The sequence below is a fragment of the Thamnophis sirtalis genome, unplaced genomic scaffold, assembly GCF_051295495.1.
Source record: "Thamnophis sirtalis isolate CommonGarterSnake01/CBP01778 unplaced genomic scaffold, rThaSir2_p1.2 scaffold_4, whole genome shotgun sequence".
NCBI lineage: Eukaryota > Metazoa > Chordata > Lepidosauria > Squamata > Natricidae > Thamnophis > Thamnophis sirtalis.
The window spans coordinates 2,115,204-2,142,865 of NW_028261384.1; the positions used below are offsets into that span (position 1 = coordinate 2,115,204).

At 48.2% G+C, this 27,662-nt stretch overlaps 1 protein-coding gene across 7 annotated transcripts; it reads right to left on the bottom strand.

Annotated features, from left to right (window-relative positions):
- Nucleotides 1-60: 60 nt before the first annotated feature.
- Nucleotides 61-27,014, bottom strand: LOC106554685 (zinc finger protein 783). Of its 7 annotated transcripts, XM_087712339.1 has the most exons (10): nucleotides 26,881-26,974; nucleotides 25,791-25,902; nucleotides 24,524-24,728; nucleotides 22,251-22,324; nucleotides 21,393-21,784; nucleotides 16,966-17,092; nucleotides 14,515-14,631; nucleotides 13,203-13,319; nucleotides 10,062-10,175; nucleotides 61-2,204 (listed from the first exon to the last, which is right to left on the bottom strand). In XM_087712339.1, the coding sequence occupies exons 5-10, from the start codon at nucleotides 21,765-21,767 to the stop codon at nucleotides 1,252-1,254; spliced, it is 1,803 nt and encodes a 600-aa protein (XP_087568465.1). In that variant the 5' UTR covers nucleotides 21,768-21,784; nucleotides 22,251-22,324; nucleotides 24,524-24,728; nucleotides 25,791-25,902; nucleotides 26,881-26,974; the 3' UTR covers nucleotides 61-1,251. The 7 variants fall into 7 exon arrangements, with proteins under 7 accessions (XP_087568465.1, XP_087568464.1, XP_087568467.1 ...); XM_087712338.1 differs by lacking the exon at nucleotides 25,791-25,902 and having other exon boundaries at nucleotides 26,881-27,014; XM_087712341.1 differs by lacking the exon at nucleotides 25,791-25,902 and having other exon boundaries at nucleotides 26,877-26,981.
- Between the last annotated feature and the right edge of the window lie 648 nt (nucleotides 27,015-27,662).

Genomic DNA, 27,662 nt, shown 5'->3' on the forward strand with positions numbered 1-27,662 from the left:
CGACGGCCTGACAAAAAGTTCACAGAGAACCAAAAAAAAAATATGTCATTTCCTCGCATACACAAGCTCATCTTAATTTTTTAATCAAGGGAAAGCGAGGAGCACGGAAAGCAGAGACGTTACACAAATTAAAAAGGGGAAAAAAAACTATTTTCTTTCGGCCAACCATCCCCAAGTTTCAGCTTTTCGGGAAGTTTTTTCCCCAAAGAGTTACAACAGCGTTTATAAAACAGCATACAAATCGAGCATAATTAAAAACAACATAGTCCCAATCACACTTCGGGTCCTCCTCGTCTACCTTCTATGTCTCTCCCCATCTGACAACCAAGTTCCCACACACAGTCTTGGAGGTGATGCAAGCAGCTGAGACACAACAGCGTCTTCTTAGGAGGCCTTTTGTGCCTTGAAATAAGAGGGGGGGGGGAAGCTGCAGGGGGTTCAGAAAAGAAAGCAGTGATCCAATCAAAATCCTGTCTCGTCCTGTTTACTTGGGAATTGCAGACTAACAGAATAAGGGCCCGTGGAGGTCTTCTACTTCAAACGTTTGTTCGAGCAGGACACCCTTACAGAATCATGGAATAACAGAGTCAGAAAGGACCACCGAGTCCTCCAAACTTCTGTTCAAGCAGGGCACCCTATAACCATTCTGGACAAATGGAGATCCAGTCTCTTCTTCAAAACCTCCAGTGATGGAACATCCGCAAATTCTAGAGGCAAGCTGTCCCACTTGTCAAACTTGGTTTCTGGGAAGACGTGCTCGGCTGGAGAAGCCAAAACAGACAACAGGGGGATTCATTTTTTGATCTAACACCCACATCTTCACCCTGACGAGCCAGTAAGGAAGCCTTCAAAATTAAGCAGACTCTGTTCCGTTAGCTTCCAGGTCCACATCCTTTGGGAACTTCTAAAAGATGAAATGCAGAGTTGGCCACAGACTGAATGAAGATGAAGGTGATCAGTCAGCACATTTGTCCAACGATAAAGGACCTTCCGGCTTATCAGAGTCTGACTCAGGACCTTCCAGGGATGATGAACGGTTTTTCTTTCCAATTGAAAAGACTCTTCACCAGCCAGATTCCCCTAGGAACACAATCCACAAAGAAGGGAGGCTACAAACAGGAGTTCAACCGCATCCCGCGATGATGTCCAGCCCAGCAAGTTGAACTTCTGAACTTGAATTATGGACAAGCTGAACTAAAATGGCCCCAGCAAAGGAGTGAGGTGGGGCGAAGTCTCTGTTGCATCATTGGGTCAGGAAGCAGGTGCCCCTTTTAGGAGGGCCAAGGGTCGCCCTGCGGTTTCAGAGGCAGGCGCTGGAGGCAAGGCGCAGCTGTGCTGCAGAAGGCGCTGCTTGCAGGCAAAAGCCTTGGGGCATAGGCTGCACTTGTAGGGCTTCTCCCCCGTGTGGGTGCGGAGGTGCTTCTGCAGGTGGTGCTTCTGCATGAAACTCTTCGGGCAGATTGGGCACTGGTGGGGCCGCTCCCGTGTGTGGGTGCGCTGGTGTTTGGCCAGGTGGTGCCGCCGGACAAAGTGCTTCCCGCAGTCTGTGCAGTGGAAGGGGCGTTCTCCTGTGTGGGTCCGAAAGTGATTGGTCAACTTGCTTTTGTCTGTGAAGCTCTTCTCGCATGCCGGGCATTGGTGAGGCCGGGCGCCCGTGTGGCTCATCTGATGACGTAGCAGGTGATCCGAGCGGCCGAAACGCCGGGGACAATAGGGGCAGCCCAGGGAGTCCTTAGGGATGGGCTCGGCAGGGGCTTCCCGATGGGTACTCTGATGGAGCAGCAGGTGGACATGGAGCCGGAAGCGTTCGTGGCACAGAGGACAAGCCCACAGCCCCTCTCCTGGCGAACCGGCTGATGGCTGTCCCGTCTCTTGAGGGGTCATCAGAGGACTTCCGTTCATGAGCGGTGAGGAGAGATTTCGCCCTGAAGCGGTGAGGCTTCTGTAACTTTGCAGACGCTGTTGGTGGCCAATCTGGCGCTGTCGATGGACATTGGTGGTTGCTTCTTCAGCTAGACTGCCCTCGTTGGCACTGAAATCAGCTATCTCTCCTGGAGAGTCCCTCGGCCACATACATGAATCGAAGTCCTCTTCTTTCTTTATAATTCTTTCCACAAATGTGTCTCCCGCCATCATCCAGGTCTCATGGGCTGCAGAGTCGTCCTCTGGCTCCGTTTTGATTAAGATGTGATTTGTCCCGAGGGCTGCGGGAAATAAGGACAGCATAAACCCAACATTCATCACGGTTTAGTCCCACCACACACATAGGAATGCACAGCACACACCCCCAAACCAGTATTTCTCAACTTTGGCAAGCTTCAGGATGGGTAGACTTCAATTCCCAGAATTCCCCAGCAGCCTGGGGAATTCTAGGAGTTGACGTCCATCCACCTTGAAGTTGCCACGGTTGAGAAATATTGCCCCGAACCATACCATCTTCTTTAAAAAAGAAAAAATGCTTTCTTTATTTAACAGTTAATGTAAATCAGCATTTCTCAACCTCAACAACTTTCAAATGTGTGGACTCCAGCTCCCAGAATTTCCTAGCATGGTAGCTGGAGAATTCTGGGAGTTGAAATCCACACAACTCACAAGTTCCTGAGAAATCATGCTGGGGATCATTGTCAATCCTTTGCTGAGATTTGATGTTGAGGGATTTGACAAAAAACCCAAACTCTGCAGTAAAACTTGAAAAGACCAAAGAATTGGGGTGAATGGAAAAAAAACAGACCGACATTTAGAGGATTTTGAACGGATGATTCTGGGGGTGGCTTTTCTAAAATGGCTCTCTCTTGAACATAAGATAACGGATATACAAGGCTGAATGCAGATAACACCCAGCAAATGCAAGTGAAAAAGCCTTCCTAATTTTACAAGGGACGTAGGTCCCATGCTTAACTTTCATGGATGGTGGCGCATGAGGACAGCTGAAGGAATGTTCTTGAGACTAGGCCGGATCGCTTGATGACAACAGTAATAATTTATTAAATTTACAGGCTGCCCAACTCTGAGTGAGTTCAGGCGTTTTACAAATTGTTACAAAAATACTTCGAACATTTGAAAACAATAATACAAAAAGGAAAAGGAAAAAGATGAAGAAGGAATAAACCCAGATTGAACAAGGGAGAAGGGGAAGGACGACGCTATAGGCTCCTAGGTGCTCTCTAAGCTTGATGACTTTCTTGCAGACATTTCATAACCCAACAAGGTAACATCATCAATGCCAGAAGACTTACGTTAGAAGGCTTCTAGCACTGATGCTCTTATCCAGTTGGTTGTGAACCGTCTGCAAGAAAACACCCAAACTAAGAGAGGATTGAGGACCCCATAATTGTCATCGCCATCCTCCTCCTCCCTGAAACACCACCCTTCCAGCACTGATGATGTTCTCTAGGTAGATCATGAAACGTCTGCAAGAAAACTACCGCGTTGAGTGGAGCACTCGGAGCTTCTGTTGTTTCAGAGTTCGATTCAGAGACCAATATTGAAGAAGGATGCCAGAGAGTCAAAGGAGAACCAAATTTGGATGGATACGACATGGGCATCTTTGGATTTTTGAAAATTATAGATACAAAGATTTTAGAGCAAACAGAAAGTTTCATTCAAAACTGACACACACAGATTTGCAATTATTTCACTGGCTGGAGTCACTCTGCAATTCATACGTGACTTGCCAAATTTGGGTCTAACCAGCCAATCCTGGCAATTTGGGGAGGCGAAGAAATAATTCATGGCTTGCTTAGCAGGTGATGCAACCAAGGACATTGGCTCCCTCTGAGAGGAACAAACCAGAGTAACTAGTTTGTACAACGCCCCAAACCTTCCATTTCCATGTTAGCGAAGCTGAAAACGTCAGTAGGACAAATGATGTTTGTTTATGGCTAAGTCATATTATAGCTTAGTTTAAGCCATTTCCCCTCCCTGCCCAAAAGGAGAGTTTTCTTTCTCAATTTGTTTTAAATATAATCTATCGGAGCTCCTTTTTTTAAGCATTTAGAAAATCAACCACTTCTTAATGTATTTTGGAAAATGATCTTGGGGCTCCAGTTTGGGTGGTGCGGTGGCCTAGAGGTGGAGCTGTCACCTCGCAATCAGGAGGCTACGAGTTCAAGGAGGCTAGGTAGAGGCAGATATTTCTCACTGAGCATAATAAGAATGCTGAACAAAACTCATTGGCAACAGGAAAGTCATCCGGACATTATACACTCTGCTAGTTCTCTTCAGTTGCCCAGACTCCACCCTGCAAGAGATTACAGGCTCGTTAAATGATGATGATGATGATAAGATGCCGTGTTCATTTAGGCAGTTTTACACAATCCAAACATTAATAGACACACCTCTCAACTCCAATCCACGGTTGGGGAAGTGGGGGAAACAAGGACCGCACACAAAGCCATTTCTTCACATCTCTAATTTATTTTTCAGTTTCCACAGAACAACAAAGAAAAAAAGAAATCCAGAAAATATAGGTTTTTTTTTAAAAAAAGTGTCCTACTCAGACCCATTTGAGTTCATCCAACGGCAAACCAAGAGGTCGCCTCTGGACAGTCCCCCATCTCCAGGACTTTGACATGGAGACCTTGTGGTTAGGGGAACAACACAATACCTACAGTATTGTACACTGCAAAAAAGACCGAAAGGACAATCCTGGAAGTCCTTGGCTACTACCCCTTTTGTTAGCTTTTGCTGTTCAGAAGTATAGTTAGAGACCCCGTACAAAAATGCCCTTGCTACAACGGAGCACCAATGTCTCCAGGAATCTGAACTCCGGGCTAGAGAGGGGGAGTCCACTCAGGACACGTCTTTTTGAGGTAGCGTGGCGTCCTCGCAAGATCAGACTAAATGAAGATGGCGTCCAGCAGGGCTTCCCGGACAGCCGTACCCATCAGCCTGTTCTGCTCACGCAGGTGGATTTTCTGGTGCTGGAGAAGATGTTGCTTCTGAGTGAAGCTTTTATCGCACTCGTCGCAGCGGTAGGGCCTCTCTCCGGTGTGGATGCGCTGGTGCCGGACCAGGTCCGAAGGGTGGCTAAAGTTCTTGCCGCAGTAGAGGCAGGCCAGGGAGCCGCCGCCGCGCCCAGAGTGCAGCCGCTGATGCGTGACAAGGCTCTTCTTTTGAGAGAAACTCTCCGGGCACCGGCTGCAGCGGTACGGCCTTTCGCGCCCGTGGCTTTTTGGATGCTGCCGATAGGACGACTTGACATTGAAGGTCTTCACACACTTGGCACCGCCGTATGACTTTTCTGCTCCCGGCCCCCGAGGAAGGGGCTTCAAATTATGGCTTTGCTTGAAGGTCTCCTCACAGGCCACTGAGGTGTATCCGCCACCCCCAGTGTGGATGTGCTGGTGGAGGGTGAACTGCTGCTTGTAGGTGAAGCTCTTTTCACAAGCCGCCGGAGCACCGGCATGGCTTTTTTGGTGGCACACAAGGCTCTTGTAAAGGCGGAAACGTTTCCCGCAGTCTGGGCAGGCAAACATTTTGTCCTCTGGACAATCACGCAAGTCTGTTGGAGCATCAAGACTGCTGAAGCCACCTTCTCCGGCCAACGCCTCTTCTTCCTGTCCGGGATTTTCAGTATGCCTTCGCTGTTGTACAAAGTACCGGCTGCCGACGGAGGCTGCTTGGGGATGAGCATGGAGGAGCGTCTCATCTGTGCACTTGAGCCCCAAGCTTTCGCACAGCGCTCGCTGAGCTTGGAGCACCTCGGCTTTGAAGGCCAGCCCGTCATCTGGGGGGATTGAAAGAAAAGGTCATGGGGCATGCTTCTCCCAACGGACACGGCTTTATCCACCCAGTGAGCTGCCCTAGTCAATGGGCTAGGACAGTGATGGCGAACCTTTTCGGCACCAAGTGCCCAAATCATATTGTGGGCACACTGGAATGCTGGAAACTGGAAGATCCAGCTGGCCGGTACGCATGCGCGTGCCAGAAACCCGAAAACCAGGTGGCCGGTGCACACCTGGTTTTTAGGTTTCTGGTGCTCTGGCGCATGTGAAGACCCAACTGACGGACCAGAAACCTGAAGAGCGGCTGGCGATGGTGCGCGTGCCCAGAGGGCTCTGCGTGCCACCTCTGGCATGTGGTGCCATAGATTCACCACCACAGGGCTAGGAGGACCCTCTTTGTGCGTGGCCGGAAGACCCCACGTTCCAGCCTCGTCGCAGCAGGCCTACCTACATGCCATATGAGGGAACCCAGCCTCTTCCCTGCCCTGCAGTGATCATAGTTTGCTTTCCATCTGCGAGAAGGAAATGCTACCAGATCTGGCTATGCATAAATGGGAGGAAGCCAACCAGCGCCTTCTTACTTGGCTCAACAATGGAAGCCAATTCTGGGGGGCGCTGATGCACCCCGCTTCTTGAATTCTCATGCCAAAATAACCCAGAGGGAAATCACTTCATGCCAACCATCTCCGAAGCTCCCTTTAGTGCTGAGACTTTTGCTTTTCAAGAACTGTGGGATATATATATAGTCCTCAACTCACTAGAGAAATGGAGCCTGCGTGATGGATGTTAAGTGAAGCACCAACATGATTGCCTCATTTATGACACTGTTTTCCATGAAACAACCATGTGGGTTGTTAAGCTGAGCCTGAATTAGGTGACCTAGGGCAGTGTTTTTCAACCTTGTCAACTTGAAGATGTCTGGACTTCAACTCCCAGAATTCCCCAGCCAGCATTCGCTGGCTGGGGAATTCTGGGACTTGAAGTCCAGACATCTTCAAGTTGACAAGGTTGAAAAACACTGACCTAGGGTACCAGGAGAGGCCCTGGGAGCGCTAGCACAGGCCTACTCCAGGCCTACCAAGACCCTCTGCAGCTGGAGGCACCCGCTGCTACACTTCCCACCCTTCAAAGTCCCTCAGGGGAATCCCACCCCCATACTACACCATACCCTACTCCTCACCATGAGCCAGCCATTGTCCTCCTAACTTTCAACAATTCACAAAGCAAAGCAAATTGATTTATTCCTGGGCTGCAAGGTGCATTTTCAGAAACAGCCATATTTTCAGAGCAACCTCAATTCACTTCGCTGTGGTGACCACTTCCTGGATCACGCTACATGGCCAGGCAATGGGGCGGCCTGTCCTCCACCCCCCTTACCTGAGCAATGGAGCTCCAGAGATTGTCAAAAGATAAGTGGGGAAGAGGATGATATAGGGCAACGTTGAGTGGGGAGCAGACCCAAAGCTTGGAGGGACTTCGTGGGGAAGATATACAGTTGGTCATGTAAGAGTGAACGGCTGCACAGACGCTACGGCAGTCGTTAACTCCAGAACTGGGTGGCCTAAGTTGTTTTTGGAAGGTCTGCCATACTTGTGAACCGTCACTAAGTGCTTTGCCAAAAGGCAACTTAGAATAACTTTTGTCACTTTAAATGTACATTAAAATGAAATTTTGTGACATACAGTTCTCAAAGGGTCACCACCTCCAGTATACATGACAAAATAAAAGAAATATGCATATACCTAGATATATTATACGACACGTATAAAGTCCACATTTTGCTTCTCATCCCAGGAGCTTCTTCGATTCACAGAACTTCACTTCATTCTTCTGGGATACGAAGCAAAAGGTTTTCAAAGGAGAGGGTGGGGGGGAACTCCAGAAAGTCAAGTTGCCTTTTGGAAAAAGAACATCTCTGGGACAACATTGACGTGGAGGATTGAGACACTCCATAAACGTCACTAAGGTTGTAAGTACACTACCTGTACTTCATAAAGAGCCAAGGTGGCGCAGTGGTTAAATGCAGCACTGCAGGCTACTGCTAGATCAGCAGTTCAGCGGTTCAAATCTCACCGGCTCAGGGTTGACTCAGCCTTCCATCCTTCCGAGGTGGGTAAAATGAGGACCCAGATTGTTGGGGGCAATATGCTGACTCTCTGTAAACCGCTTAGAGAGGGCTGAAAGCCCTATGAAGCGGTATATAATTCTACTGCTATTGCTATTGCTATAAAGGATCTGCTTTATGGATGGGTGCACTGGACACATCGTTGGCATCACTGTCCACCTCATCCTGGATCATCATACCCCACCTGGTCCAGGAACATGACTGTGTTCCCGGAGCAGGGGGGAAGGAAGTAAGCACATTCTAACAAGTCTCGAATACGGAAAGACGAAAGGGAGTGAAGCAACGTGACCATCCTTTGCCCCCCACCCCCAAGGCACCTGCAGGAAAAAATCCGAAACGGGAAGAGGGTTAGCTTTGTCCTTACATGAAGTTCTTTGCTCTCCGGGAAACTCCTTGCAGCTCGCCGACCTGCTCCTCCCAGTCCAGGTGGCCTCTAAACCAGCCTCGCCCAATCTCCAGAGTCTCCACCTCGGAGCCTCCAAGCCTCTTGGCCATCCTCACCTCTGGCCTCTTCCACCCTCTGGGGCCACCAACTCCACCCTGAGGACATGCTCAGAGGTCCTGCTCCCAAGACGGACCTCCTGCGTTCGTTGTCTCTGTCCCAGGGAACGGTTGCCCCTCCCCAGATCACATGGGGAGTCTGATCCAGAGCATCTCGGCAGCAAAACCATGTCAAAATTAGCTCAGCCCAAGACAAGGGGCAGTTGGCTAGCAAGGAATGGCAGAAACTCAACCCTAAGCTAGAAAGTGAACGTGACCCACTCCTGACCATGGACTTGAACCCCAAGAGGCTTCAGTTTGTCCCATGAAATTTAAAGGATTGAACGAAGACAATGGAGAAGGGGATCCTCAGTGGGGAGGGGAGAATCTCCAGCTAGAGGAGAGAGTGGTGAAAAGAGACCCTCCCGCTTAAGATCCCCGGAGCCCTTCTCTTCTGCCTTTTGCCACAAAAATGCAGTTTGTCTAGCGAGATTCTTGTAAATAGGCAAGCAGCAATCAAGAAGTAACTTGGATCAGCTCACAGCGTCATTATTGTTTTTTTACACCCAACGTAATCCTGGATAACAAGATTGCCTTTTTCTAGCTTGTTCCTGGGAATGCCAAATGGATGGTTGTTAAGTCAAGGACTCCTTATATCCAGAAGATACTAGCACACCCTGAGCTTCCTCCAAGAATTCACACAAGGGAGAAAGTAACGAACCAGAAACAGAAAAACAGACAGACACCAATGGAGGGAAATAACCGGGCCAAAGGATCGTGAAGAGCTTCTTGCCTCCCAAGTCTTTGGGCTTCAAGACAGTTGGGGAGACATGGGTCAGGGTGGGGGGTGGGGGGGCTCACTGGGGATAGAAAATGGCCTACAAAGCAGCAGAAAGAATGCCTGCCCTCTGCATAAGCCCCAGAGACCACTCTCCACAGCAGAAGGACAAACAGACAACCTGGAAGGGAGAAGTTAACAGTGACAATCTAAGAGGAAAATCTACAGGCTGGAAAGAGGAAATCCGCAGCAAATCCTGAAAGCATTGATAATCAAACACACCCACCCTCCAGAGAGGACCATCTTCTCAGATGGGGGGAGTGAGAAGATGCAGCCCCCCACACCCGCAGCAACTGGAGTGGAATACAGGTAGTCCTCAACTTACGACCACAACGGAGCCTAACATTTCTGCTGCTAAGCGAGACAGTTGCGAAGGGAGTTTTGCCCCGTTTTTACAACCTTTCTTGCCACCATTGTTCACCGAATTCCTGCAGCTGTTGAGGTGGCAACACTGTTGTTAAGTGAATCTGGCTTCCGGCTGGGACCACGTGATTTCCCCCCGGGACACTGCAACCGTCCTAAATAGGAACCGTTTGCCAAGCGTCTGAATTTCGATCCCATCGCCCTGGGAATGCTGTGACGGTTGTCAAGTCCCGTTTTTCAATGCTGTCGAAACTTTTGTGGCTAAACAAATGGTCATAAGCTGAGGACTGCCTGTATTCAGGATCGTACTGCCCACCTAAAGGAGGATTTTATGAGTTTAAATGACAGCAAACAGGTCTCAGTTTTAGCAACCCGGGAACCAGCTCGCGGTTTGAGCCCAGAGACCGGGGGGGGGGGGGGGAAGAGACAATACAGGGATGTGAAATGCAGGCAGGATTTGAACCGTCTTCGGTGTTCTTGCATCTCTGGGCCTGAAAAACAATGCGATTCTGTCCAATAAGATACTCACCCATGTTCGGCCGAACATGCATCTCGCCTTTGTCCAAGAGGTCCGGGCCCTCCAGGTTCCGTTCCAGATCTCGCTTCCCTTGGGATCTGAAGGATGTCTGAGCAACTTCATCATCTGTTCAACCAAAGAGAAGGTGACAGTCGTGGTTGGTTTGGGACCTTCCTCCGTTTCCCGCTGAGCATCCGCATCCTGCATGCATCCCGCCAAGTCAACTGAGGTTCTTCTGAACTCACTTCCCTTGCTAAGTGAGCCGCTTTTTCAGGGAGTTCAGCCCCATTTTGCGACCTTTCTTTCTGCAGTTGTTAAGCGAATCACTGCAGTTGTTAAATTAGTCACACGGCTGTTAAGTGAATTGGGCTTCCCTGTTGATTTCGCTCTTCGTAAGGTTGCAAAAGGAGATCATGTGAGAGACACTGCAACCGTCAGGCTGTGATGAAGAAGCTGACCAGGCCGTTTTCAGTTTGCTGCAAGGAGGCAAATCGCTGGGAGGCAGACGCAGATTTTTTCCCCCTTGTTTTCCTTCCGAAAAAGATGCCTAGGTGCGCCTTATACTTCGGAGCGTCTTATAGTTGTAAATGGAAGACTACCTGTATTTAACTATAGGTAGTACTCAACTTATGTCCACAATTGAGCCCCAAATTTATGTTGGTAAGTGAAACACTGGTTGAGTGAGCTTTGCTCCATTTCATGACTTTTCTTGCCAGTGTTGTTAAGTGAATCACGGCAGCTGTTAGTCACATGGTTGTTAAGTGAATTGAGCTTCCCTGCTGATTTCGCTCTTCGGAAGGTCGTAAAAGGAGATTACGTGACCTAGGGACACTGCGACCGTTGTAAATATGAACCAGTTGCCAAGCGTCTAAATTTTGATCCCGTGAGCAAGAGGGTGGTACAATAGTCGCTAAGTGCGAAAAACAATCCTAAGTCATTGTAACTTTGAACGGTCACTAAATGAACTGCTGTTAAGTCTACAATTGCTCCCTACTAAATAGGAGGGAAGCGGGGGAACCCTTGCAGGGCAGAGCTGAGGACTATGCCCAATTCTTAGCGGACAAAATTGCTCGGTTTCGGTCGGACTTGGACTCCATCCCTGCAGTTCCAGCCGAGGCACAAGAGGATGAAGTAGACCACCTCTGGGTTGAGTTTCAGGATGTTGCCCCCGGGGATGTGGACAAGGCCATGAGGGCTGTAAGTGCCTCCACCTGTGTACTGGACCTGTGTCCCTCATGGCTGGTTGCTAACAGCAGTGAGGTGACACGAGGCTGGATCCAGGCGGTTGTTACCGCCTCTCTTCGGGAGGGGAACTTCCCCGCCACGCTAAAAGCGGCGGTGGTGAGACCCCTCCTGAAGAAGCCATCCTTGGATCCAGCTGTTCTTAATAACTACCGTCCAGTCTCCAACCTTCCCTTTCTTGGGAAGGTTGTTGAGAAGGTGGTGGCCTTCCAGCTCCAGCGGTCCTTGGAGGAAGCAAGTTATCTCGACCCCTTCCAGTCAGGCTTCAGACCCGGTTACAGCACAGAAACCGCTTTGGTCGCATTGACCGATGATCTTTGGAGAGCCAGAGATGGAGGACATCCCTCCATCCTGGTTCTCCTTGACCTCTCAGCGGCTTTCGATACCATCGACCATGGTATCCTTCTGCAACGACTACGGGAGGTGGGAGTGGGAGGCACCGTGCTGCGGTGGTTCTCCTCCTACCTCTCGGACAGGTCGCAGTCGGTGTTAGTGGGGGGGCAGAGATCGACCCCTAGGCCCCTAACATATGGGGTGCCTCAGGGTTCGGTCTTATCCTCCCTACTATTCAACATCTACATGAAACCGCTGGGAGAGATCATTCGCAGGCACGGGATAAGATACCATCAATATGCGGACGATACCCAGTTGTATCTGTCCGCCCCGTGCCAACTCAATGAAGCGGCGGACGTGATGAACCGAGGCCTTGAGGCCGTTATGGACTGGATGAGGGCTAACAAGCTTGTACTCAACCCGGAAAAGACCGAGTGGCTGTTGTGCTTCCCTCCCAACAATTCGACTAGTACTCCATCGCTCAGGCTGGGGGGTCAACTTCTATACCCCTCAGAGAGGGTTCGCAACTTGGGAGTCCTCCTGGATCCACAGCTGTCCTTTGACCACCATCTGACGGCTGTGACCAGGGGGGCATTTGCCCAGGTTCGCCTGGTGCGCCAGTTGCGACCCTACCTGAATCGGGAGGCTCTCACAACAGTCACTCGGGCCCTTGTGACCTCTAGGCTGGAATACTGCAATGTGCTCTACATGGGGCTGCCCTTGAAGAGCATCCGGCGACTTCAGCTAGTCCAGAACGCGGCCGCGCGAGTGATCGTGGGTGCACCTCGGTTCACCCACATAACACCTATCCTCCGCGAGCTGCGCTGGCTACCTGTCGATCTCCGGGTGCGCTTCAAGGTGCTACTAGTCACCCATAAAGCCCTCCATGGTAGTGGATCTCTACTTGAGAGACCGCCTTCTGCCAATTACCTCCCTGCGACCAATTAGATCTCACAGATTGGGCCTCCTCCGAGTTCCATCTGCCAGTCAGTGTCGGCTGGCAACTACGCGGAGGAGAGCCTTCTCAGTAGCAGCTCCGACCCTTTGGAACGATCTCCCCGTGGAGATTCGTACTTTCACCACCGTCCAGGCCTTCCGCACAGCCCTTAAGACCTGGCTAGCCCGTCAGGCCTGGGGACAAAGATAATTGCCCCTCCCGAATGATGAATGAATGTTGCTCATTATTTTACTTTATATTTGTCTACGTTATTGTTTGTATTTCCCTCCCCTGATTTTATGTAAGCCGCCCTGAGTCCCCTCAGGGAAAAGGGCGGCCTATAAATGTTAATAAACCTAAACCTAAAACCTAAACCTACAATTACCTGTATTGTAATACATTTTGCATTCAATGTTTTTCTAAAACGGAAAGCATGTTTTCTTTCTTATAGCTTTTCTTTAATTCCCATGTATCCAGAATTCCCATGACACGCAACATTTTGGCCAGCGAGGAAAACCCGAAAAAAAAGATTTTATTTGGCATTTGGCGAGATTCTTGTTGGCACAAAGCCCCTTTTGGAGGCTGCAGACCTTGAAAAAAAAAACGTGTCAAATTTCCAGACGTGGTTAGTTGCCACTTACCGATGCCAGATGCCTGTGGGACCCTCCGTCCTTCCCCATGTTCCCCTTCTAGACCTCCTTGCACACGAGCCCCTTCTTCCGGTGGGGAGGAGAGGCAGGGTCTAAAAACCAGGATTTCTGTGTTGGATGACATAACAGAGAGGTTGTGATGACCCGGGACAAGGCACAAAGGCCAGACAGCTGAGAGTTACTTTCCCCATAACGCTCCCACATTATGCAAGTCCCAGAGCAAAGAGTTCAGAGAGAGGGAGGGGGGAGTGCTCTCCTCCTGAGTGGTGGGGTTGGCCTGCACGGTGAACGTCTCCTCTCCATTCTCCGTGCTCATATACCAGGAGCGGGTGGTCCTTGCTTGTTGCCGGAGCTCCGTCGCTCCTCATTTCCACTGACTGCCCTCTCTCCGTCATCCTCTCCTTGTTCCTCCCTGCTGGCAACTGTCCCGAGCCAGAGGGGCCGGGTCTGCCTTGTCCTGCTCCTCCCGGCATTTATTCGAAGCCCCTCGACCTCCGTAGGCCTCAGCTCCACGGATTCAGGCTCCAACGGGAGCACAACAGGGGTTTTCGCTGGAGAATCGGGCCCTGGCAAGACTTCATGGCTCCACTCAATTATAAAATTCACAGCAGATATTCTTTTACTGGTAGTCCCCAACTTACAACCCCAATTCAAGCCAAATCCTCCGTGGATAAGCATGTTAAGTGAGCTTTGCGCGCCAGTTTTACGAACTTTCTTGACAGAGTTGTTAAGCGAATTACTTAAGCAGTGATTAAGTTAATCATACAGTTAAGTGAATCTGCCTTCCCCGTTGACTTTGTTGGTCGCAAAAGGGGATCGCGTGGCCCTGAGACACGGTAAATACGAGTCAGTTGCCAAGTCTGAATTTTGATCACCTGACCGCAGGGATGCTATGACAATAGGGTGAAAAATTGTTGTGAGTTCCTTTTTCCAGGGCCATCGTAACTTTGAACAGTCACGAAATGAAGGATTGTAAGTCGTGAACTGCCTGTAGATGCCGGTTTGGGGTAAAAACCTTATAAATTTTGGTCCCAGGAGCACAAGCCAGGTGCCAGGTGCCAAACATGCAATTTGTGCATGCGATTCTGTGTGTCTGACTGATCATCAAAACCAGGTTTTTAGTATCTTTATTACTAAGCCACCGGTCATAATTAGAGGACTACCCATACTTAACAATCCCACCTCCTGTTTTGCACCCTGTGAGCTCCGTTGGGTTGAGAGGCCGTCTTAGGAATTCTGGGAGTTGAAGTCCACAAAGTTTGCCAGGTTTGAAGACCCTCGATTCTAGTCCCTTCCTCCTTACCTGGGCTGGGTTCCGAAGATATCACCCTGTCCGTCGTGGCTGCCTCCTCTTCCTCAGCACAGGGACGTTCCCCTTGTTCGATCCGGGACAGAAGATCTGGTTTAGCGATGGCATAATCTGTTGGACGAAAGAGCACATCCTTCGCAAGATAAGCTTGATTGATATGGAAAATACAGGCAGTCCTTGACTTATGACCACAATCGAGCCCAACATTTCTGCTGTTAAGTGAGACACTTAGTTCAGTTCAGTGACTTTTGTCCCATTTCACAACCTTTTGCATCAACACAATTGTTGCAAAAAAATAACCGAAATTGATAAAGTTAGTAACCCGGTTGGTTGTTAAGTGTACCTAGCTTCCCCATTGATTTTGCTCAAGATTGCAAAAGGGGATGACGTCACCTTGGGACACAACTCTTTGTTGTTGGAATGTGGTTTTATACAACTACAGTAGTATTCAAATTAGTAGACTGCAGTGTTTACAAGTTTGCATCTATGCTCTTTTGTTCTAAGTCAGTGTTTCTCAACCTTGGCAACTTGAAGATGTCTGGACTTCAAGTCCCAGAATTCCCCAGCCAGCGAATGCTGGCTGGGGAATTCTGGGACTTGAAGTCCAGACATCTTCAAGTTGCCAAGGTTGAGAAACGCTGTTCTAAGTAATGTTTCTTGTTTTCCCCAATAGTTAAAAAACAGTAGTGAGCAGTAAAGTACATAGTGATGGTGCTCTTCGTTTTGTCTGCTGCCATTTACAAACAGAATTCCTAACAGCAATGGTCGTAAGTATGAGTCAATTGCCAAGCATCTGGATATGACCTTGGGGGATGCTGCAAAGGTTACAAATGTGAAAAACATTCACAAGTCCATTTTTTTCAGTGCCGCTAAATGGTTATTAAATGAACTGTTGTTAAGTCGACAACCAGCTGTACTTCAGCCATCTACCCTGTTTTAGATGCCAAATCTCTTTAAGAGATTAAGAGGTTTTAGGCCGGGAGGTGCTTTTAAAAATAAGATGGGGCTGGCAGCACTTCACTTCCCTTAAAAAAATACAGGTAGTCCTTGACGTAGAACCACAATGCAGCCCGAAATTTATGTTGCTAAGCGAGTTTTGCCCCATTTTATGACCGTCCTTGCCACAATTGTTAAGTGTACCACTCCCGTTGTTAATTTAGGAATATGGTTGTTAAGTGAAGCTGGCTTCTCCATTGACTTGGTTTGTCAAAAGGCTGCGACCCCGGGACACAGCTCTCATAAATACATGAGAGTTACTAAGGGTCCAAATTTTGATCAGACGACCATGGGGATGCTGCAAGTATGAAAAATGATCCCAAATCTTTTTTTTTTTCCTTCAGGGATGTCGTAGCTTTGAACAGTCACTAAATGAACTGTTATTAAGTCAAGGACTAGCCTTAAAATAAAACCTAACCCTACAAGAAAATCTAATAGGAACCGAGAAGATTGTTCAGATACACGAATATCCCTCCCTTCCTATCGTCTTACGCGAGAATAAGCCACAGTAACTAGAGTGCAGTGGTTAGAGTGGAGTACTGCAGGCTCCTTCTGCTGGTCACTGCCTGCCAGCAGTTTGGCAGATCGATTCTCACTGCCTCAAGGTTGACTCGGCCTTCCGTCCTTCTGAGGTGGGTAAAATGAGGACCCAGATTGTTGGGGGCAAGAGGCTGGCTCTGTAAACCACCTAGAAAGGGCTGTAAAAGCACCATGAAGCGGTATATAAATCTAAGTGCCATTGCTATTGCTACTAATCCCCTCTATGGCTATGCCAAAAATTACAATTACAAAATTGTATTCAATTACAAAGATGTTGTGATGTTAAAATTATTTCCGAGGGGCAAGTGCAACTCTTGCTTGTCAAACTTCACATTAAGCTCCGTTCCCCTTAACAGGTCCTCCTGATTTACAAGTTTCTCAACAAACTTGAGAGTCGAACAGTTGTCCAAACTACCATACGCCACCCTTGGTCTAAGTGAGAAAAACCAGGATGGTGCTTCAAAAGGAAACCGAACGCAAACAGGATTAGAAATCCCAGCAATGTTCCCCAGATGTTCTCCTGAGGAACTTCTAGGGACCAGTCATGAAGGAGGCCATCATCTAGAGCAGTGTTTCTCAACCTTGGCAACTTGAAGATGTCTGGACTTCAACTCCCAGAATTCCCCAGCCAGCGAATGCTGGCTGGGGAATTCTGGGAGTTGAAGTCCGGACATCTTCAAGTTGCCAAGGTTGAGAAACACTGATCTAGAGCAGGGCTCTACAACCTTATCTACTTTTGAACCTCAACTCTCAGAATTCCCCAGGGAATTCTGGCTGTTGAAGTCCACAAGTCTTAAAATTGACTAAGTTGGAGACCTCTAAACTAGACAGTTCCTCAATGCTCATCAAAGAAGCCAAGATTCATGTTTTCAACCCATGAGGAGCAAAAACTGATTTTTTTTGTTTTACCCAAGGAGACCAGCGACTCGTAGTTACTCTTCATCACATTCTTGTAGAGTTCCTTCTGCCATTCCTCCAGGTTGCCCCACTCCTGCTCCGAGAAGTAGACACCGTTGTCCTCAAAAGTCATGGGCACCTGAAAGGCAGGAGGAGCAATAGCATGTGAGTAAAAACAGCCTGTAAAAGTACAATTTCTAATCTACTGCTCAGTCTATATATGGTCAAATCCTGGACGTCAATGGTAGGGCACATCTCAGAATGTTATGTTATGCACTATCAGGATGTTATGGCGTTCTAGGAGTTTGTTTTCTCCTGTGTGGTACAGCGTGACTCTGCATGCCCTAGTATGAACTAGGCCATGGGGGACACACACCTACACAAGGAACTATATTACAACATGAAAGTAAATCAATTAATGGGGTTTGGATCTTCTAGAAGGAGCTGTTGGTGCTCAGGTGGACCATCCTGGGCTCCAAAATTGGCATTGTTTGGTGTGAGAGGTGGCCCGTATCTCATCCATCTCAACTAAAAGGATGGGAGGTACATATAGGAGAACATATAGGAGGAATCTGATATCCCTGGCAGGCACAAATTCATCAGCTATTCAGGCGCCACTAAGTCTACTTAGCAGTGACGTTCACAACCTCCTGAAGTATTTTGGGTGGAGCAGACCTCAACTCAAGATCAATGAAGGGATGAGAGCAAACGCCGCACCAGCCAACATCTCAAACACAACTTGTTAGATTGGACAAAAGCCACCAGGAACAGAGGAACTGCCAATTTGCTCCCTTCTGTTCCATTTGAGAATGACCCTTAAAAACACCACAACTGGGAATGTCAGCTAAAACACGGCTGCTGGGACACGTCACATGTAAAAAGCTTAATGTGTGATTGGCGTTTGGGATTCCCATGACGGGCAGGTTCGGCCATTACAATCGATACTCTCGATTTACAGCTTGGCATTTTGGGTTTAATCCAGCCTGTGGCTTATTCCAGTAATCATCATCTTCTTTTAACGACCCCATAATCTCTTACGGGGTGGAGTCTGGGCAACTGAATGGAGCTAGCAGGGTGTTTACTGGCCAGATGCCTTTCCTGTTGACAATGCGGAGTTATATTCAGCAGATAACATTCTCATCACGCCAACTCACAGGCGCCTGATTGTGAGACAAGAGCTCCACCTATAGGCCACTGCACCACTTTGTGGCTTATTCCAACAATCTAGTTTTAAAACAGGCCTGGCTTAGCATGACATATAGACAGCAGCCCAGGCCGATATGCAGGAGATGGGCTGGGCCGGCTTTGTCACAGAATCCTCAAATGGAAAGTTTTGTTTTGGGGTCCAGCTGGTGTTCCCCACCCATGATTAAGACTTAAATTCCAGTGGAGGCAGTTGGGTCTCTTAAAACAGTGTTTTTCAACCTTTTTTGTGCAAAGGCACACTTTTTTCATAAAAAAAATCACAAGGCAAACCACCATTAGAAAATGTTTAAAAAAATTAACTCTGTGCCTATATTGACTATATATAAAGTGTTTTTCCCACAGCACACCTTACACTATGTCACTGCACACTAGTGTGCCGCGGCACAGTGGTTGAAAAACATTGTCTTAAAAAACCAGTTTCCAAGTCACCTTTAACTAAACCCTGGCAGAACCAGTACGGAATATAAATTAGAAGTAAACCTCACACTCCCTCACACTGATGGTGTTACCTACTTACTGTCTGCAAGAAAACCATCAAGTTCAGGGAGCACCAGTTCTCCTCCTCCTCCCCTCCTCCTCCTCCTATTCTTCTTCATTCTCTTCCTCCTCTCCACAACCCCCCCCCCTTCTAACACTGATGATGACCCAGCTAGGTCACGAGACACCTGCAAGAAAACCAGCAAGCTCAGAAAGTACCCAGGACCCCATAGTCCTCCTCCTCCTCCTCCTCCTCCTCCTCCTCCTCCTCCATCTATTCTACATCTCCCCTCCTTTCTAGCATTGATAATGTTACCTAGTTGGGTCATGAAAAATCTGCAAGAGAAACTACCAAGCTCAGAGAGCACCAAGTGCCTCAAAGTCATTGTCCTCCTCTTCTATCCAACACCCCCCCCCCCAAAATCAGGCCTGCAGGCATATTCCTCTCGGATCCTTGACCTGCCACACTTTCTATTATTCTACTATGCCTTTCCTGTTGTGGGAAAATGGGAGGGGGGATTGTACGGAGTGAGATGCGATGTAGTCAAAACAAAATTCCTTCCCCAAAAGCCAAGGTCATCCTTTGTCTCTGCACTGCTGCATCTGACTGGAACTGAGTGGGTGGAAGCTGCCAGCACGGCAGTGGGAGATTGGACCATGGGATGGACATGTGGGTGGGGGGGGGAGGGGGGGGAGAGGCAGGATCATGAACTTTCAGCTGAGTGGGGAAACCTGGAAGCTTTCAGATTCGGGTTTTCCCAAATGGGCCAACATGGCTCTTTCACTAAATTGGAACTCTCATTACTTAATGTAAATTATAAAATTTTTACTAAAATACTAGCAAATAGGTTAATGCTGGTTATTCAACAATTGATACACACTGACCAAACAGGTTTTATACAGGGGAGACAGATGAAAAGTAATGTCAGATTAATTATGAATGCATTAGAATATTTGGGAAAGAACAACCAGATCCCTGCTGCGTTTATGAAACAGTGGCGCTATCTCTAATTAGTGATTGGACTCATTTAACTAATGATAGAATACTGAATATCGAGGGACACGATCTGGTATATGGTTGGCATGCTTACCTGTTATTCAACAAAAAATTGGATAAGAAGTTTAAAAGTCATATTTTAAGAAATGCTTTACTGCGGGTCTGGAAAAAATACCAATATAAATTAAATGACAAGATACCCCTGTGGGCAATTCCTAGACATGCAATTGAAAATATGAACATAGCACCAAAACAGGATAGAACTACCTATAGACAGCTTCTCATTTTGGAAAGGGGGGGTACTACAACTAAAATCTTTAGAGGTATTAAAAGAGGAGAAGGTAGTTCAAACATGGTTCCAGTATGGGCAATTACAGGCCAGGTGGAAAATAGATCAAAAAATTGGTTTTATCCAAGCTGAAGATAATTTGTTTAAACAAATAAGAGATCAAAGCTTAATGCATATAAAGATGATATATAATGTATTAATACAGATGGATTCGGAAACAGAATTAGTTAAAGATTGTATGATAAAGTGGGCTCAAAATATTGAAGAACCAATAATGTTGGATACATGGGAAAGAATATGGGTAAGAAATGTGAAATTTACACAAGCTCAAAACCTGAGAGAAAATTTTTATAAGATATTCTATAGATGGCATTTAGATCCTAAAAAGTTGGCTTCTATGTATCCGAATGTACAGCCTAAATGTTGGAGATGTGGTTCTCTCGATGCTACATATTTTCATATATGGTGGACCTGCCAAAAGGTTAAGGCATTCTGGATAAAAATATAGTGGATTATGCAAAATATCTTTAAAAGAAAGATAAAGTTCACTCCTCAGTTATTCTTACTAGGTATATGTACTGACTTTACAGTGGTAGAGACTAACTTGATTCTGCACCTAATAACGGCAGCAAGACAGTAGGTGGCGCAATACTGGAAGAAGGAAGACTTGCCTACAACCCAAGAATGGACATTGAAAGTTATGAACTTAGCGGAGATGGCTAAAATATCGGCATATCTTAGAGACCACTCAAATGAGATATATAAACGAGACTGGAAAAAATGGATTGACTATATACAAAATAAATACGGGACCAAGAAATTCCAGTTAGCCTATGCTTAAGATCAGAAATGATTTAAATTGTTTAAAGTTGGCTCAGCAAGAAGCAGCTAAGGTCAATGTAGAGATGTCATTAATTTATTTCTTTTTTCTCAATAGATTTTAGACTGTGTTTGTTAGAAATCCATACTGTGTACGGGTTCTGGGAAGTCGGGGGGGGGGGAGGAGGGGGGGCTGGGGGGGGGAGGAGGGGGGTTGGGGGGGATGGTGGAGGGAGGGGCATACATTAGGTTAGACAAGAATTTGGTGGTAAACTAGAACTATTTTGACACACAAAAAATTGTACTCCGATGTCTTACTGATTGCGGAATGATGAAATGTTGGTTTTAAAAGAAATAAAACTTTTGAACCATTAAAAAAAAAAAATTGGAACTTTGAGCAATACTTTGCCTCGGACTCTGATTTAATTTTGGATGCTATTTGGAATCCTGACAAGACCCCCCCCCTTCTCTTCCAACACCAATATGAACTAGTTGAGTCATGAAATACCCACAAGAAAAACCCCGAGCTCAGAAAGCAGCAAGGAGCCCCTTCTCTCAATTCCTCTAACACCACCCTCCAAATTAAGAAGGTCTCCCACGATTGCAAATCCTGCAAGGAAAACGAAGCGACTCCCGTCCCAATCCTCTTACCTTGGGCGTTTCCCCCTTGGATCCCGGGGGAAGTCGGAGGATCCAGAAGTTCTGGTTCTTCAAGAGGTTCTCCATGTTCTCCAGCCTCCTCTGGAGCAGCCCGTATTCCTGGATCAAGGTGCCCAGAGCCGTCAACTTGCATTCCATCTGGTTGCCGAAGTCCACCACGGCATTCTCGCAATCCACGTATTTTTTCTCATTGGTCATCACGCGGCGCTCCAGGTTGAGCAACCGACTGGCGTGGGCATCAACCTTCCTCTCTACCGCTTGGATGGCGGCCACGACGGTCCAGAGAGAAAGCTCGGCCATGTTTTGCTTGACCTCCCGGTCAAAAGTCTGCTCGGGAAGAAGAGGGACTGGCTGGCGGGACTCCATCTTCCAATCTGCGAATTCTTTAATGACAAAAAGAGAAAAACTACTTAAGGAGTAGCAAAAGGAGATAATATTGGCTGCCGTGTGGGGTCCGTGGTTGTTGTTGAGTTGCTGGACCAGGTGGTTTTTCCCCTAATGTTTCATCACCGAACTAGGGAACATCATCAGTGCTAAGAGAGAAGCGGAGTTTGCTCTTTTAAAAAATAATAAGAACTCACTGCTTCCTAATTATGTTACCTAGTGTGGTGATGAGACACCTGCAAGAAAACAGCCAAGCTCAAGAAGCACCAAAGTCCCGCACAGTCCTCCTCCACCTCTCTGCAACCCCCTCCTCCCGTCTAGTCCTCTCCACCACCCTCCTCTTTTCCACAAACCCCCTCTCCCTTCTAGTCCTCTCCACCTTCCTCCTCTTCACCCTCCTCCTCTCCACAAACCCCCATACCTTGTAGTCCTCTCCACCCTCCTCCTCTCCACAAACCCCCATACCTTGTAGTCCTCTCCACCCTCCTCCTCTCCAACAGCCCTAGCACTGATGTTTCCTAGTGGGAGTCAAGAAACGTCTGCAAAAAGAAAGAAAGAAAGAAGCTCAGAGTGGACCAAGAACTCTACAGTGTTTCTCCTCCCCCTGTCCGCAAAGCTCACTCCCCTCAACCACTGGTGACGTCACCTAGCTGGATAATGAAAGGTCTGAAAGAAAGCCACCAAGGCCAGAGAGGAGCAAGGGCGCCAACATTAAGTGGAATCAATTATTTTGACTTGCTTTAGGTTGGACCAGACCTCCAAGGTCCCTTCCAAATCTGCTGTTTTTTTGTTCCGAATGGTGTTAGATTAGAAGACCTTCAAAATTGCTTCCAACTTCGTTATTCTCTGCAGTAGGGGGTTGGACTAGAAGATCTCCAAGGTCCCTTCCAGCTCTAATCAGAGAGCGAGTCAGACAGACAGACAGACAAGTATATAAAACATAATATCTAACAGTATTTTTTCCCTGTTTGAACTGTAGTTATTTGCATTTCATCATTTAGTTTTAAAAGAAACGTTCCTGGTAAGAGGCGAAAATTGAAATTATTGAGCGCTTTCTCATTCCCTTTTGTCTACATTCATTAGTCAATAGCTAATGTCCTCGATTTAAGATGGTTCACTTAACAACCATTCGAAGGTACAATGGTACTGAAAAAAGCCACCATTTTCCACACTTATGACCATCAAAATTAACATGCTCAGCAAAACTGACTCGTATTTATGACTGTCGCAGGGACCCAGAGATGAGTTGGTCATGCGATTCTCCTTTCGTGATCTTCCAACTGCAGAAACCCACAGGGATTCATTTAACAACGAATTTTGCAACGGCAGTGATTCGCTTAACAGCCCTGGCAAGAACAGTCATAAAATGGGGAAAGAACTATCCTTTCACCCAGAAATAGAAATCCGAGGTTCAACTGTGGCCATAAGTCAAGGACTATCTATACCGCAAGAATAACACCTTAGTTGAGTTTGAATTTGTGTATTTTTCCCCCTTAAAATAGCTGGCATACCCATAATATTCGAATAATTCATAATTCCCGGTAGGAATAAATTTAAACATTTCACAGACTAACAGAGTTGGAAGAGACCTTGGAGGTCATCTAGTGCAACCCCCATCCTCATCTCCGCCCAAGCAAGAAACACGATATTGTTTTGGACAAATTGCAGAAAACAGCGATAAAACTGCCACAATTTCATGAAATTAATTTGAATTTCTTAGGCTAATTTTGCCCAGAATAGAAATAAAGATATATTTTTCTCATTCTGCCCCCTTGTGATGTATATCTCACACACACACACATACACACACACACACACACACACACACACACACACTCAAGATAATTTGAACTCTGTGCCACAAAATATAAATGTACAAAAAGCAGGAGGCGAAATATAAAAAAATATAACTTTTTTTTATAACGTTTTAGCGACTGTTCCAAGCTGAAAAATGTGACTTATCGCCCTGTTTCGTGGTTATGACCTTTCCAGGGATCCAAATTCGGACGCAGGGCAACTGATTCACATTTATGACGGTCACATGATCCCCTTTTGCAGCCTTCTGACCGTAGGGGGAAAGCCAAGATTCATTTCACAACCAGGTGATGAAATTATCAAACAGCGAGTCGCTTACCGATAAAGAGGACAGCAGCAAGGCAAGGCGTCAAATGGGACCAAACACACTTGGCGATGAAAATGTGGGGATCCATTTGGGGTTTTAATATCAAGAGCCTCAGAAGAGACATTTCGTAAAATTCAGCTTTTATTTATTCCCATATAAGCAGTCCTCGACTTACAACAGTTTGATTAGAGATCGTTCCAAGGTTTAACAGCAGTGGGGAAAAATGGACTGCAGGGCCTGTTTTTCACACTGCTGCAGCCTCCGTCATGGCCACGTGGTCAAAATTCAGCCGCTCAGCAACCGATTCACACTTACGACAGTTTCCCTTTTGCGACCTTCGGACAAGCAGAGCCAAGGGGGAAGACGGATTCGCCGAACAACCTAACTTAGCAACTGCAGTGATTCGATGAATGACAGGGGGCAAGGAAGGTTGCGAACATGGGGCGAAGCTCGCTTCCCAACCGTCTCGCTTAGCGACGGTTGAGCTCCATCATGGTCGTAAGTCGAGGACTCGCTCTGTTCCTACTTTTAAGTGAAGTTTAAAGACTGTTGGGTAAGAAAGGGTGAAGTTAGAAGGAAAAACACCTGTTTTGGGTCTTTTTTCTTGTTGCTTTACCTGAAATAATTGACGGCCGACAAAAAAATCTCCAAATTGTGTTCGCCGTTCTTACTGTCCCATAACACAACTGTGTTCTTTTACACAACTGCCTTGCCAGAAAGGAAGAGCTGAGGCAGAGAGGTTCCTTCCATCATCTCTCGCTTGAGGGCAGCTAAGGGGCTGGATTGACCCAGGTCCTTGGTGAGCGACGTTCACCTGGTCGCTGTAAGGATGAGGAAGCGGGTGTGAGAAGCAACAATGCGCAACGAAGACTCATTTCTATATTTTCCTTTTTTTATGCGTTTATATCCCACTTGTGGACCAGTTTATTTAAAAGTAACACAAGACGGCAACGGGGCTGACTGTTACTTCTGTTTTCCCCACGACAATCCTGTGTGGTGGACGGGATTGAGAGGAAAGGATTGCCACAAAGTCACCCAGCTGATTTTCATGTCCTAGGTGGGCCTAGAACTCCCTGTCTCCTGGTGATTGGCCCAAAGTCACCCAATTGGCTCTCAGGCCTAAGGAAGAACTAGAACTCACCGACTCCTGGTGATTGGCCCAAAGTCATCCAGTTTGGCTTTCAGGCTTAAGGTGGGACTAGAACTCCCTGTCTCCTGGTGATTGGCCCAAAGTCACCCAATTGGCTCTCAGGCCTAAGGAAGAACTAGAACTCACCGACTCCTGGTGATTGGCCCAAAGTCATCCAGTTTGGCTTTCAGGCTTAAGGTGGGACTAGAACTCCCTGTCTCCTGGTGATTGGCCCAAAGTCACCCAATTGGCTCTCAGGCCTAAGGAAGAACTAGAACTCACCGACTCCTGGTGATTGGCCCAAAGTCATCCAGTTTGGCTTTCAGGCTTAAGGTGGGACTAGAACTCCCTGTCTCCTGGTGATTGGCCCAAAGTCACCCAATTGGCTCTCAGGCCTAAGGAAGAACTAGAACTCACCGACTCCTGGTGATTGGCCGAAAGTCATCCAGTTTGGCTTTCAGGCTTAAGGTGGGACTAGAACTCACTGTCTCCTGGTGATTGGCCCAAAGTCACCCAATTGGCTCTCAGGCCTAAGGAAGAACTAGAACTCACCGACTCCTGGTGATTGGCCGAAAGTCATCCAGTTTGGCTTTCAGGCCTACGGTGGGACTAGAACTCCTTGTCTCCTGGTGATTGGCTCAAAGTCACCCAGCCCAATTTCAGGCCTAAGGCGGGACTGGAACTCACTGTCTCCTGGTGATTGGCCCAAAGACACCCAATTGGCTCTCAGGCGTAAGGAAGAACTAGAACTCACCGACTCCTGGTGATTGGCCCAAAGTCATCCACTTGGCTTTCAGGCCTAAGGCGGGACTAGAACTCACTGTCTCCTGGTGATTGCCTCAAAGTCGCCCAATTGGCTCTCGGACCTAAGGAAGAACTAGAACTCCCAGTCTCTTGGTGATTGGCTCAAAGTCACCCAGCTGCCTTTCCCACCTAAACCAGCACTAGAACTCACAGCCGCCCCTCCCCATAGAGAAGAGCAACCAAGATATGGAGCTACCCCTCCCCCGCAACCCAAGAACCCCCCCCTCCAGACCAGAACTACTACTCCCATCATCCCCAACTGCGGAAGACCAAGCCTTCCTAGTCCTTCAGCACCCACTTCTAGGGTGCCAAGCAGGTCCCCCCTCCCACAGGGCCAGAACTATAAAATCCATCATCCCCAACTGGGACAGGACTAGCCTTGCTAGGCCCCTCAAGATTACCTCCCAGTTTGAGGGAGGGTCCCCCTGGGACAGAACTACAACTCCCATCCTCCCCCACCAGGGCAACCCAGGCTTTGATCGGCCTTTAGAAACAACTCCACCTTTGGGGGAGACAAGCAACCCCGCCCCCACCATTCAGAGGGAGGCTCCCTCTGGGCCAGAACTACAATACCCATCATCCCCCAACTGAGATGGGCCAGGCCTTGCTAGGCCTTTAGGACTTTCAGCCCCCACCCACCCACCCCCCACTTCTGAAGAGCCAGCAAAAACGCCCCGCAGTGGAGGGGGGCAGAACTACAACCCCCATCATCCCCCAACGGGAGCAAACCAGGCCTCGCTAGGCCTTGAGGACCACCCCATCCGCCCCCCCACTCCCCAATTTTGGGGATCCCCCCAAGTCCAAAGGAGAGGGTCCCCCAGGGGGTCAAAGGTCAGCCGAGGGAGCCCCTCCCTCCCTGTAAGTCGACCCCCTCCTCCCAGCCGGCCTTTGTTCCCCAGCGAGGGGAAGGGAGGGGCAGCCCAGACCCCCCTTCCCCCAAGCAGGCTACTCCCCCCCAGTTTCGAGCCGGGGGGGCGGCCTTAGAGGGAGGGGGGCGCGGTGGCGGCGGGAGGGGGGGGAGATGAGTCGCGCTTACCCACCGGAGACGTCGAGCGAACGGTGAGGGTCGAGAGGCGCGCATGCGCGGAGCCGGGGCCTTGGGAGGGAGGGAGGGAGGGGTGGGGAGGACGCTTTCCTTCAGCGACCGGGGAGGGAGAGAGAAAGAGAGAGGGAGGGAGAGAAAGGAGAGAGCGCATGCGCGGCAAAAGGACATTGTTGGTTTTTTCTTTTCCTTGCGCGGCAGGAAGGGGCCGCAGCGCCCCCTCCGGCGGGAGGAGTTAAGGCGGGGGCGAGGAAGCCCGGCGCGCCGCGCGACGGAAGTCAGAATCCGGAAATAAGAACGGAATTCCGGAAATAAAAGAAAACAACGGAAGCCATTTCCGGGTGCTTCGCTTGGCATTTCGTGCCTGGTTTTTGTCACCCTAGAAGACCCCTCCCCTCCCCTAAGGCTCCAAGGACACCCCTCTTTCAAGGGCCCCCCAGAAGCCCCTTCCCCTCGCCTAAAGGTCTCTCAGAAGCCCCCTCCCCTTGACTCCTGGTGGAACAGCTTGCCACCAGAAATTGTGGGTGCTGCAACAGTGGAGGCTTTTAAGAAGAGACGGGACAGACAGTTGCCTGAAATGATTCAGGATCTCCCGCTTGAGCAAAGGGGTTGGACTAGAAGACCTCCAAGGTCCCTTCTAGCTCTGTCCTGATTGATTGATTGACATGCAAGAATGATGGTTTTGTGGGAGCCACTAGGAACTGAGCAGCTCAAGAGTTGGGATCCAATGTACTATGGCAGCCAACAACGGACATAACGTTCAATGAAAGCGTCACATTC

What these genes read in the sequence shown, in the direction of transcription:
- LOC106554685 (XM_087712338.1), bottom strand. Translation starts at nt 21,767, where the DNA reads ATGGAGTCCCGCCAGCCAGTCCCTCTTCTTCCCGAGCAGACTTTTGAC. An exon ending in CGAGTCGCTGGTCTCCTTGG is followed by an intron (nt 14,632 to 16,965) that starts GTAAAACAAAAA and finishes TTCGTCCAACAG; the next exon opens with ATTATGCCATCGCTAAACCA. An exon ending in ATCTTCGGAACCCAGCCCAG is followed by an intron (nt 13,320 to 14,514) that starts GTAAGGAGGAAG and finishes CATCCAACACAG; the next exon opens with AAATCCTGGTTTTTAGACCC.